General features: G+C 38.0%; 1 protein-coding gene across 1 annotated transcript in view; it reads left to right on the top strand.

The window, feature by feature from the left end:
- ENTHD1 (ENTH domain containing 1) overlaps nucleotides 1–13,206 on the top strand; it is a 321,748-nt gene that overhangs the window by 209,720 nt on the left and 98,822 nt on the right. Inside the window, 2 exon segments of the mRNA XM_077168183.1 lie at nucleotides 7,399–7,487; nucleotides 7,490–7,520. Coding sequence (XP_077024298.1) covers nucleotides 7,399–7,487; nucleotides 7,490–7,520 — 120 coding nt within the window.

Below are 13,206 nucleotides of genomic sequence, written 5' to 3'. Positions count from 1 at the left end.
CATGAGTTGGGTGTTGTCTGACCCACCAAGCCATAAAGTTGGGCGTGCACAGCAGCACTCTATTGTAAAGTGGAAATGGTATATACAAGATAGAGCCAGAGCAGGTCCTGAAGGCACAAGTAAGTTACATGAAGAAGTGTCACAAATGCCCATGGTTTCCACTCCTGCTGCCACATTACCTTCTCTTCCCCAGACCAGAGCTATGGCCTCTTGGGGAGTTCCTTACAGTGAATTGACTGAGGAAGAGAAAACTCGGGCCTGGTTTACAGATGGTTCAGCACGATATGCAGGTACCACCCGAAAGTGGACAGCTGCAGCATTACAACCCCTTTCTGGGGTGTCCTTGAAGGACAGTGGTGAGGGGAAATCCTCCCAGTGGGCAGAACTTCGAGCAGTGCACCTGGTTGTTCATTTTGCTTGGAAGGAAAACTGGCCAGAGGTGCGTTTGTATACTGACTCATGGGCTGTTGCTAATGGTTTGGCTGGATGGTCAGGGACTTGGAAAGACCATAATTGGAAAATTGGTGACAAAGAGGTCTGGGGAAGAAGTATGTGGATAGACCTTTCTGAGTGGGCTAAAAACCTGAAGATATTTGTGTCCCATGTGAATGCACACCAGAGGGTGACTTCAGCAGAGGAAGATTTTAATAATCAAGTGGATAAGATGACCCGTTCTATGGATACCAGTCAGCCTCTTTCCTCAGCAACTCCTGTTATTGCCCAATGGGCTCATGAACAAAGTGGTCATGGTGGTAGGGATGGAGGTTATGCATGGGCTCAGCAACATGGACTTCCACTCACCAAGGCTGACCTGGCTACAGCCACTGCTGAGTGCCCAATCTGCCAGCAGCAGAGACCCACACTCAGCCCCCGATATGGCACCATTCCCCGAGGTGACCAGCCAGCTACATGGTGGCAGGTTGATTACATTGGACCACTCCCTTCATGGAAGGGGCAGCAATTTGTTCTAACTGGAATAGACACATACTCTGGATATGGGTTTGCTTTCCCTGCTCACAATGCCTCTGCCAAAACTACTATCCGTGGGCTTACAGAATGCCTTATCCATCGTCATGGTATTCCACATAGCATTGCTTCGGATCAAGGAACACACTTCACAGCAAATGAAGTGCGGGAATGGGCACATGCTCATGGAATTCTCTGGTCTTACCATGTTCCCCATCATCCAGAAGCAGCTGGATTGATAGAACGGTGGAATGGCCTTTTGAAAACTCAATTACGGTGCCAACTAGGTGGCAAAAACTTGAAAGGCTGGGGTAATGTTCTCCAGGAAGCTGTGTATGCTCTGAATCAGCGTCCGCTGTATGGTGCTGTTTCTCCCATAGCCAGGATCCATGGGTCCAGGAACCAAGGGGTGGAAATGGGTGTGGTGCCACTCACTATTACTCCTAGTGATCCACTAGGAAAATTTTTGCTTCCTGTCCCTGCTACCCTGAGTTCTGCTGGTCTACAGGTTTTAGTTCCAAAACAGGGTGTGCTTTCTCCAGGAGAAGCAACAGTGATACCACTGAACTGGAAGTTAAGATTGCCACCTGGCCACTTTGGGCTACTTATGCCTCTGGATCAACACACCAAGAAGGGGATTACATTATTGTCTGGGGTAATTGACCCTGACTATCAGAAGGAAGTAGGACTGCAACTACATAATGGAGGTAAAGAAGAGTTTTCTTGGAATATAGGAGATCCCCTGGGGCGTCTATTAGTACTACCATGCCCTGTGATTAAAATCAATGGAAAACTGCAACAACACAATCCAGGCAGGACCACTAATGGCTCTGAGACTTCAGGAATGAAGGTTTGGGTCACCCCACCAGGCAAAGAACCACGGCCAGCTGAAGTGCTTGCTGAGGGGAAAGGGAACATGGAATGGGTAGTGGAAGAAGGTAGTGATAAATATGAACTTCGACCACGTGATCAGTTACAGAAACGAGGACTGTAATGCTGTTTTGTTTGTGTTATACTATTTAAGTTGTAAGATATCAAGTTTAAGAATGAATGTTGCCCAAGGATTTGCACGCTATTCTGGAGAGATTTAATGTGTTTCCAGTTATATGCAGGGCAGTTGAGTATTGTCAGGTAAAAGAAAAAATGTGTGCTTATTTGTTTTCATTTGGAAATTAAGTATGGTCTAAGGTGATATATATATATATGCCAAGTTGACAAGGGGTGGACTGTCATGGTTAGGGACAGGTGTCAACTTGGCCAAGTTGTGGTACCTGTTCATCTGATTGGGCAAGCGCTGGCCTGTCTGTTGCAATGAGGACATTTCATAGGGTTAGGTCATGATCACGTCAGCTGCATCCACAGCTGATTCCATTTGTAATCAGCCAAAGGGGAGTGTCTTCTGCAATTAGTGATGCTAAATCCAATCATGGGAAGCCTTTTAAGGAGGACTCAGAGGAGACAGGTTGCATTCCTGCTTTGGCTGGTGAGCCTCTCCTGTGGAGTTCATCCAGGCCATCCATTGGAGTCATCGGCTTCGCAGCCTGCCCTGTGGATTTTGGACTCTGCATTCCTACGGTCATGTGAGACACTTTCATAACTAATACATGAAACCCTAACTAATACATGAAATATCTTTTTCCAACCTTTCACTTTCAATCTGTTTTTGTTCTTGAATCTAAAGTAAGTCTCTTGTAGACAGCATATAAATGGGCCCTGTTTTTTGATCCATTCTGTAAGTATGTGTCTTTTCATTGCAGAGTTTAATCCATTAACAGTTAATGCCATTACTGTAAAGGCAGTACTTTCTTTCTACCATTTTGTCTTTTGGATTTTGTATGTCTTAACTCTTCTTTTTCTTTTTATACCTTTATTGATAGTCTTCATTTCTACATTCTTCTCCAGGCCTTTTACTGTAAAGGCAGTACTTTCTTCTTCCATTTTGACTTTTGGATTTTATATGTTGTCCTAGTTTGCTGGCTGCCAGAATGCAATGTACCAGGAATGGAATAGCTTTTAAAAAGGTGGATTTTAATATGTTGTAAGTTTACAGTTTTTAGGTCATGGAAATGTCCAAATTAAAGCAAGTCTATAGAAATGTCCAATGTAAGGCATCCTAGGAAAAATACCTTGGTTCAAGAAGGCCTATGAAGTTCAGAATTTCTCTCTCAACTGAAAGGGCACATAGTAAAGTCTGCTAGATTTCTCTCCCAGCTTCTTGTTTCCTGACGCTCCCACAGGTAGTGTTCTTCTTCATCTCCAGAGGTCACTGACTGGTGGACTCTGTGGTTCTCTCGGTCTCGTGGCTCTGCTTGGCTCTTCTGTGGCTTTCTCATGGCTCTAAAAATGGACTGTCTCCAAAATGTTTCCTCTTTTAAAGGATTAATGAATGAAGTCACAACTCCATGGAAGCTATATGATCATAAGTTACCACCCACAATTGGGTGGATCACATCTCCATGGGAACAATCAAAATGCTCCCAACCAGCAATATTGAACCAGGATTAAAAAGCATGGTTTTTCTGGGGCCCACCACAGATTCAAACTGGCACATATGTCATGCCATTTTTTTCTCTTTATACTTTTACTGATAGTTTTCATTTCTACACTCTACTCCAGACCTCTCTCCCTGTCTTTTCCTGTCTGCTTGTAGTGCTCCCTTTAGTATTTCTTGTAGAGTCAGTCTCTTATTCACAATCTCTCCCAGTGACTGCTTGTCTGAAAATATTTTAACCTCTCCCTCATTTTTGAAGGACAGTTTAGCTGGGTATAGAATTCTTGTTTGGCTGTTTTTCTCTTACGGAATCTTAAATATATCATACCACTGCCTTCTTGCCACCATGATTTCTGCTGAGAAATCTGCATGTAGTCTTACCAAGCTTCCCTTGCATGTGATGGATTGCTTTTCTCTTGCTGCTTTCAGAATTCTCTCTTTGTCTTTAACATTTGACAGATTGACTAATCAATCTGATTAGTACATGTCTTGGAGTAGGTCCATTCAGATCTCTTCTGTTTGGGGTACCCTGTACTTCTTGGATCTGTAATTTTATTTCTCTCATGAGAGATGGGAAATTTTCAGTGATTATTTTCTCAATTAGTCTTTCTGGCCCTTTTCCCTTCTCTTTTTCTTCTGGGACATCCATAACACATGTATTCATGTGTGTCATGTTATCATTCAGTTCATTGAGACCCTGTTCATATTTTTCTACACTTTTCCCTACCTGTTCTTTTATGTGTAGGATTTCAGATGTTCTGCCCTCTAGTTCACCAATCCTTTCTTCTGCCTCTTCAAATCTGGTGTTGTAGGTCTCCATTGTCTTTTTTTTTTTAACCTCTTCTATTGTGCCTTTCATTCCCATTAGTTGTACCATTTACTTTTTCAAACTTTAGAGTTCTTCTTTATGTTCACCCACTGTTCTTTATATTCTTTGTCTCTTTTTCCATATCTTCCCTCTATTCATTGACTTGATTTTTGTTGTGGTTTTTCATGTCTGTTCAAATGTCCTTAATTAGTTGCTTCAACTCCTGTGTCTCATTTGAAATGCTGGTTTGTTCATTTGACTGGACCATATCTTCAATTTTTCTAGTATGACTCATTATTTTGCTGGTGTTTAGGCATTTGGTTTCCTTCATTAATTTATTCTGGAGTGGGTCTATTTGAGTTTATTCTGTTTGGAGTTAATTGGGCATCTTGGATGTATATATTCTTGTCTTTCATTAAATTAGGGAAGTTTTCAGCCATTATTTCTTTGAGTATTCCTTCTATCCCTTTCTTTTTCTTCTCCTTCTAGACTTCCACAATTGGTACACTTAATAGTGTCCCATAGGTTCCTCAGGCTGTATTCACTCTTCTTCATTCTTCTTTCTATTCCTCAGGCTGGATGATTTCAATTGTTTTATCTTTAAGTTTGCTGACTCTTTCTTCTGCTAGCTTTAATCTGCTGTTGAACCCCTTGTTCCATGTACCTGCTGCAGCCAGCACCTCCTGCTGTCACACGAGCTCTCTGTGGCCCCTGCTCCTTGGGGCAATTCCTTTTAGGTCAACATCTGATGGGCAGTCTGAGGGGAGGATTACCATCTGCACCCTTGCTGGAGAAAGCTGGGAATTGGGCCTTTGGTGTTTTACCTTTTTTGGTGGGATGTGGGCTGGGGAGGGAGATACAAAATCAATAAGCAGGAGTGGTCGTGGGATGAGGTGGGGAATCTTAGAGGCTGAAAAAAGCCAAGATAAACACTGATGTTACAGTGTTACTGATTGATCAGATTCAAGAATTCCAACAGATATTTATTGAGGTTCTGTGGTTGCAGAGCCCCCTGTGGACCACAATGATAGGTAAGCAATAGTTTCTACTTTGAACTTTAGATAAAAATTCTGTAAGTTATGGTATGCCATACAAGGAGGTATTTTATAGCCATTGCTAAAGATCTTTATGCAAATGTGAGAAAATGCATTTGACTTAATTTAGGGAGAAGAAGGAGAATACCAAGTTTTACATATGCTTGATTACAAGGATTGTAAAAAAGTGTAGGTGTGGTAGGCAATATGCCAAACTGAAAATGGCTGCTTTGGGTTAGCATACTGGGAATATGGGTACTTTTGTTTTTTCTTTTAAGGTTGCTATTATATAGCCTTTTAACTTGAAAAGAAATGTAGTAAGCATTCCAATATACATATTTAAAGTCAAAATAAGAACTTTTGGGGGGGACCTTTTTTTTTTTTAAAGTCATTGTCTGGAATGCCCCTGTTCTGATCCTCCTCATTAATGGTTTCTAATGCTTAAATCTTCTCTGTTGTTTAATGCTTTAAACTTCTCCCAGGGCTATCACTTCCTGTTTCTTTGTATGTTTTGTAATCTTGTTGAAACCTGGCCATTTTGATTTGGTTTTAATGTGTTATCACCAGAACATAGACTTGAGCTGTATGTTTCTTAAGCCTGTATCCAGCGAATGTTATGACAGAGTTTTCCTTGAGTGCCAGGAGCTAACATTTAAAAAAGAAGGAACAAAAGGAAAAATGCTTCATACTTAAAGTTTGCATACTTACTGTATGTTAATTATACTTCAATAAAGAAAGATAAGCAAATGATTTCCGGCTGACAGAAAAACAATGACCTACCAGTCAGTCTCACTGTTATAGTCTATATTTGGATCCTCATTCAAACTGTAGGAATATCTAGTTATGACACTTATGAGAAATTGCAAATGTGAACAGTTTATGATAATTGATGATATTAAGCAATTTTTATGAAGTTTAATAGGTGCAATTCAATCGTTATGCTAAGAAGTCTTTTTATCATTTACAACTCGTATGCAAGCTTCAGTTAGATAGTGCTGATTGCCATGGTTTTCTAAATCCCAACCAACATCACTGGCGTTGTCTCTTGGGAACACCTAGAGCTCCAGAGAGACTCTATAAAGGTTTCATACACTAAGTTTGCTTTCCCGGAACCTATAAGTCCCAGAGGGCTCCTAAGTCAGATAAATCTAAAATCTGGAGGGACCAACCTCTCTAAAATGATCAGTTAATTACATCACCCTATTCTTTAGTGTCAACACTCCTTCTCAACATGAAAAAGTCAGAATAGGTGTTGCCCAAAGATCCCTATAGATTAGGAGAAGGACCAAAGGAAAAGGAGGAGGTATAACAGAGAGAATAAGATTTGGCAAACAAGTATGACTGCTGAATCACTATATTAATATTCCTTCTAGTTTCCAGTTTTCAGAAGCAGCTAGAATGAAAATCTGAAATGGTGGAATAGTAGCCCATGACAAACTCTGGGATCTGTTCTGTAGCTTTTTATTGACGTGTGCTTTGAAAATTATTGCTTTTTTCATTTCTAGGCTTTGTATATGTTATATTTTACAATAAAAAATTTAAAAACAGTATTTTATCATTTAGAGGTACATATTTAAATAAGTGGTGTGTCTAGGACTTTGCTTAAAAATGAAACAGGTGGGGACTGTAGAGATGTAAATTAAACAAGATTGACCATTTGTTGATAATTACTTAACTTGCACGATTAGATGGTCTGTTCTCTCTACTTTTAACTCCATGATGAAAAGCTCAAATTTAAAAATATAAATAACAGTTATGCATAGGTAGCTTTATTACCAATAAAAAAAAATTGGCCTCTGAGTTTCTAAGTTCTCAAGACATTGAAGGGGTGATAGGGAATATCCCAAACCAAATCATTGGTTATTAACATGAAGTGTCTTCTGCAAGAAGTAAGCATTCCCATGAAAGAAACCCACCCTACATTCATTGGGCACCCAAGAATATAAATAACTTATGTGTGGTTTACTATAACCAAAATGTGTTTATGATGATAACACATGTAGTTACATCCTGTGTTGTAAATTGTTCATCCACCTATAACAAGGCAATGAGACTAATTTTTGTTTTATCAACTTGTTTTTTTCTTGTTTTCTAACAAGACCTGATATCATTTTATGATGGTAATCCAAATTCACTTTCGCCATCATTACCACCTTCTGTTATCTCTTCAACGACGTGGTTGTCAGAAGGGGGGAAGAAGTTTTTAATCTCTGGGGTACAGGTAAATTGGTTAAAGAATAAGAATTTTATTCAAAAACATGAATAACAAGAAATGCTGGATAGAAATTGTTTTTCATTATATTTTATTTTGTGAAACATAGCAACAGTTGGCCCTTATTAAGCTTGATGGTGAGGGATAGGATTAGCCTGGATAAATTCAACCCACACATTGTCCTTATAATCTTATTTTACCATTTATTTCAGTGTTTTTCTCTTTCTATTTTGCATTTACATTTTTTATTGTTCCATTTCAAAAAATGATTACCAACATTAAATTTTTTACCAATTAAAAAACAAAATATTTTAATTCCTTTTCTTGTGTTTTTATCAACTTAAAATTTTTTAATGTATTTTTTTGCTGCAACGTGGAGAAACCTTGAAAACATTATAGTCAGTGAAATAAGAAAGACCTGTAAGGACAATATTGTATGATGTCACTCATAGCAGATGTTTAGAATCAGCAAATTCACAGAGACAGAAATTAGATTACAGTTTACTGGGGAATGGAGTAAGGGGAGTGTATGTTTGGTAGACATGTATTGTTTATAAACAAAATTAATTTTAGAAACTCATTAAAGGGCAGGCCACAGTGGCTCAGCTGGCAGACTTCTCACCTGCCATGCTGGAGACCTTGATTCGTTTCCCGGTGCCTGCCCATGCAAAACAAACAAACAAACAAACAAAACTCATTAAAAGTGTCAGAACCATCAGTGCCATTTAGCATTTAATGAAATTTTACCAAAAATTACCAAAAGTACAGCAAAAAATACAGTCATTGGTTAAGGGACAGATGCTTATTCCTATTAGATTAAAATAACAGGGAGCTCAAAGAAAACTGGGAGGAAAAATGCTACATGATTTTTTCCCCCCTTTTGTAAATGAAAAGATATTCTGAAACGTTATGGAGAGATCTTAGACTTTCCTCATTTCCCTTCATATCTGTGTATAATATCTGTATATATCTGACCCATGAATTTTTCCAACCCCCTCTTAATAATGCTAACTTTTTCTTTGAATTTCTATAATGCTTTGCATTGCAAAGCATTTCCCCAGGCATTTCCCAAGTCATTTCTGCAGCCAGTGTTTATTAAGCCCTGTGAATAAGACATAGTTCCTATCTTTTACATTCTGCCAGGCTTGCAGAGTAGGGGTCATGAGAACTGCCCTGCCCAAAGGAGACTGACAGCACAGAGCAGAGAGTGCTTAGGGGTAGTCAGGGTCTCACCCTGGCTAATGACCTCAGTCACTTAAAAAAAATCCATAGGGAGACTTTCACAATAACATTTTAGACATTTCTCATCAAGTTTCTTTTGGCTAAGATTATGAAACCTATTAAAGTTTCCTTTCCTATGAAGTACTGTATGTATTTTGCTTAAAAGATACAGGAAATCATATTCATCAGTTAATTCTGCAGATGGTGATTAAAATAATATTTTTAAAAATATTGTCATGGCATTACTAAAGGACATGACAACTAGTTAAAAAAATTTTCTACTAAGTTAAAAAATTCTTTTATCATGGTAACATATACAGTGCAGTTTCCCATTTTAACCACTTTAATATCCACCATTCAGTGATAATAATTACATTTGCAATATTGTGCTGCCAGCACTAACATCCATTATCAAACTGTTTTCATCACCCTGAACAGAAACTGTACCCATTAGCAATAACTCCCATCCCCTCCCCAGCCTTTGTAACCACTAATCTACTTTCTGTCTCTATGTAGTTGTTTATTCCAAGCATTTCATAAAAGTGAAATCTTACATTTGTTCTTTTGTGTTAGCTTATTTCACACAACCTGATGTCTTCAAGGTTCTTCTATGACGTAGCATGAATCAGAACTTCATTCCTATTTATGGCTGAATAATATTCCACTGTAAGGATATACTACATTTTATTTATGCATTCATCAGTCAGTGGGGAATTGGGTTGCTTCCACCTTTTGGTAGTTGTTAATTAGGCTGCTAGGAACATTGTTATACAAATATCTGTCCTAGTCCCTGCTTTCAGTTATTTCAGGTATAAACCTAGATATAGAATTGTCAAATAATATGGTAATTCCATGTCTAACCTTTTAAGGATCCACCTTCAGTAGCTGCACCATTTTACATTTCCATCAGCAGTGCGGGAGGGTCCCTCTTTCTTCACATCATCAACTCTTGGTATTTTCTGTTTCTTTAGTAATAACCATCCTACTAGGTGTGAACTGAGATCTCATATTTTTATTAACTTACTTTTGATGAAGTTTAAATTATGACATTTTTCAAAAGCAGGCATTGGGAAAAATGTGGAAAACTGAGATGCATGGTATCGCACAGATTAATCATCTCTTGAATAATTGGCATTAGAGAAAGGCACAGGGTAAAATTATATGAAAGTAGTTTCTAATAAATTACACTATCGAATTCCACTTGGGCTCTACTGCTGCTCAAGACCCTTTGATTCACTGTTGAGCTATTCAGAGCAGACACTCCATACTCTCTCTCTGTTCTCCTCACACTCTCACTTTTCAATACATTTTTTTCCTTTCACAAAGTAGGAGGCAAGGTCTTCTGACACAATGAGAATGAAACTCCTCAGTCTCTTTCATCCTGTCATGTATCTTTGCTCTTATATTCATTCATGCATCTTTTTCCTTTATCACAGAGGTATGTCCTTCTGCTCTGAATTCCATCTTCTCCCTCTCCTTTGTATCATACCCATCAAACAGCCAGTCCTCCGTGTTTCCCTTTTCCTGCCCCTCCCTCCTCCTTTCCTTCATAGTGAAACATTTTTTCTCCAGTTGAAATATTTATAGAACCCCCAATTTACAAAATATAAAACCTATAGTTTATGAATATAGATTTATTTTATTTTACAAGTTCATATTTATAACATTTCCTTATAAAAAACAATTTTGACAATGATTATATTAATAGACAAAAATGAGAAATTGGTGGTTAGTGATGTTTGCGTGTGGGCATTATTCACACAGACAGCTGCTTACAATTGGCTATGATTTTCAGACAGCTTGCTTTGTATCCTGAGAATATGCTTTAAGTAAACTGATCTAGGTTCAGAAGCTTGAAAGAAGAGCGATATGGAAAACTATTTTTAGCTTCTAACATCCTTTAACATTTTAATAGAAGTGAAATCTAGTATAATTGAGAATCAATGACAGCTCTTTGTGGAAAAAAGGTACAAATTATTAGCCTGAGAAAAGGTCCCACTATTTTACTTGGCTAGGGCCCATCTGAATTGGAGGGGCTTTTCCTATTTTTAAAAGGTCTTTTCTTCCAATCTTTCCTTCACACTGATTCAGAGATACCTTGTTAAAATGCAGGTTTTAGCATTTTACTTCCCAGCTTAAAAAATTTTAATAGTTCTTCATTGCCAATAGAATAAGTCTAATCTTTTTATACTGTCATACTGATCCCAGCCAACCTGTGCAGTCTCACCATCCAATACGGCCAATGCTCATGTTGCCTGTAACACCTATATCCCATTTCTTGTGTAGCTTTTTCTCTTTAGAGTGAATGTCTTTGTTCCAGTTATTCGACTGTGTCACATATTACATAAAACTGAGTGGCATAAAACAACCATTTATAATGCTCATGAATTCTCTGGGTCAGAAATTAGGACAGAGCACAGTGGGTACGACTTGTCTCTGCTCCATGATGTATGTCTGGACCTCAGCTGGAGAACCTGAAGGCTGGGGGCAGGAATCATCTGAAAGCTTGTTCACTCACAGGTCTGGCAGTTGATGCTGGCTATCGGCTGGGAGCTTCAGTTTCTCTCCACATGAGTCTTCTCATGTGGTCTCTCCATATGAGTTAGTTTGGGCTTCCTCGCAGCATGGTGGCTGGGTTCCAAGTGTGAGCATCCTGTGAAAGAAAGGACCAGACAGAAGCTGAATAGCCTTGGATGTCATGCTGTGATACTTCCACCATTCTGTTCATCCACTCAATCACAAAGTCTTGCCCAAGCTGAAGGGGAGGGAACATAGACCCCACCTCTAGATGGAAGAGTGTCTGTGTCATGTTGAAAGAGCATGTTGGATGGGATATATATTGGTGCAGCCATCTTTGGAAAACATAAACTGGCATAGTCCTCCACCAATTTATAAATACTTGACAAAATACTTTTCAAACATCAAGGCCCAACTTGGATGTCACAACTGCTATAAAAGCTTTCTATACACTGAACTAATTTCTTCTTTCATTACGTTCCCACAGGACTTTGTCCATACCTTGATTATAGTATTTATAGTTTTGTATCATAAGTATTTTATAAATTTTATTTATTTTAAAATTATTTAAGGGGGTGCAAAGGTAGTTCAGTGGTAGGATTCTCACCTGCCATGTGGGAGACTCATGTTGGATTCCTGGTCCATGCACTTCCCAAACAAACAAACAAAAAAGCAACAAAACAAAATTTCAACAAATGGTGCTGCAATAAGGGGATATTCACATGGAAAGAGAATGAAATGTGACCCCCACCATACAGCATACAAAAAAATTATATAAATAATAATGGATATACTCTTATTTTTAAAAATCCAAACAATATAGACAAAGCTAACCCCCCATCCAAAATGGTTCCCTCCCCAGAATTAATTGTTATTACCAATTTGGTGGCTACCTTCCCAGACCTTTATCTATACATTTTTATATATCTACACATTAGCATGTATACATTTAAAGGTATGTAGATTTATTTTTTGTTTTAAGACATTGTTCTATATTTTTCTATGACTTTGGAAAAAAATTAACAATATCATTTGGGGAACCTTCCATATATGTCAGTATTTAGGGGTTTACTAAATTTTCTTAACATCTGCATTTCCTGCTTATTTTAGTTTATTCCCTGGCTGGATAGACATTTTGGTGTTTCATGTTTTTCACCATAATGCAAATAATGCTTCTTTGAATATCCTTGTACTCGTATGTGAATGTTTCTTTTAGAGTGTATTCCTTGAAATGGAATTGCTGGGTCATAGTATATGTCCATTTTCATTTCAACCGATACTGCCAAATTGCCTCTCAAAATATCAATACCAAGTTACATCTGGCTTGCAGTATATAAGAGTACTCACATCCTCACCAACACTTGATATTTTTAAGTCTTACATTTTTATCCCTCAAATATAAATTGAATTGTATAGGGAGTGTAATTTACATGTTTCCTTGTATCGATTGAATATTTCTATTTCCTCTTGTGGATTGCTTGTTTATATCCTTAACCTATCTTTCTTTTGGGTGGTTTGTTGTCATTCATTTAAATAGATTTTAGAATTCTGTTTGTGTGTTACCAATCTTCATGTTGCAATATTATCTTCTAGGCTGTAAACTGTCTTTCAGTTTTCTTAATTGTGTCTTTGTAAAAGCTTTATGTTATATAGCCAAATATATCTCTCCTTTCCTTCATAGCTTTTGTTTTTTGTGTCTTAAGGCTTTTCCTACATATTCACCCATATTTTATTTTAATTGTTTTAGTTCTTTAAATCCATCTGAATTTAAAATATTTGTGAATGGTTTAGGATGGGGTCATACTTTTTCCCCCAGTGAGCAGCCATTCATCTCAATATGTATTGAATAGTCCATTTTTTCTCTATTCTTTTGAGATGACTCCTTAACCTGAACTAAACAGGATCTGTCTCTTAACTCTATTCTGTTCCATAGATACATTTTTCTGTTCTTCGTCTA

This window comes from Tamandua tetradactyla, chromosome 7 (assembly GCF_023851605.1).
Source record: "Tamandua tetradactyla isolate mTamTet1 chromosome 7, mTamTet1.pri, whole genome shotgun sequence".
Classification (NCBI taxonomy): Eukaryota; Metazoa; Chordata; class Mammalia; order Pilosa; family Myrmecophagidae; genus Tamandua; species Tamandua tetradactyla.
The sequence above is the reverse complement of the archived record's forward strand: the minus strand, read 5'-3'. Positions and strand labels throughout refer to the sequence as shown.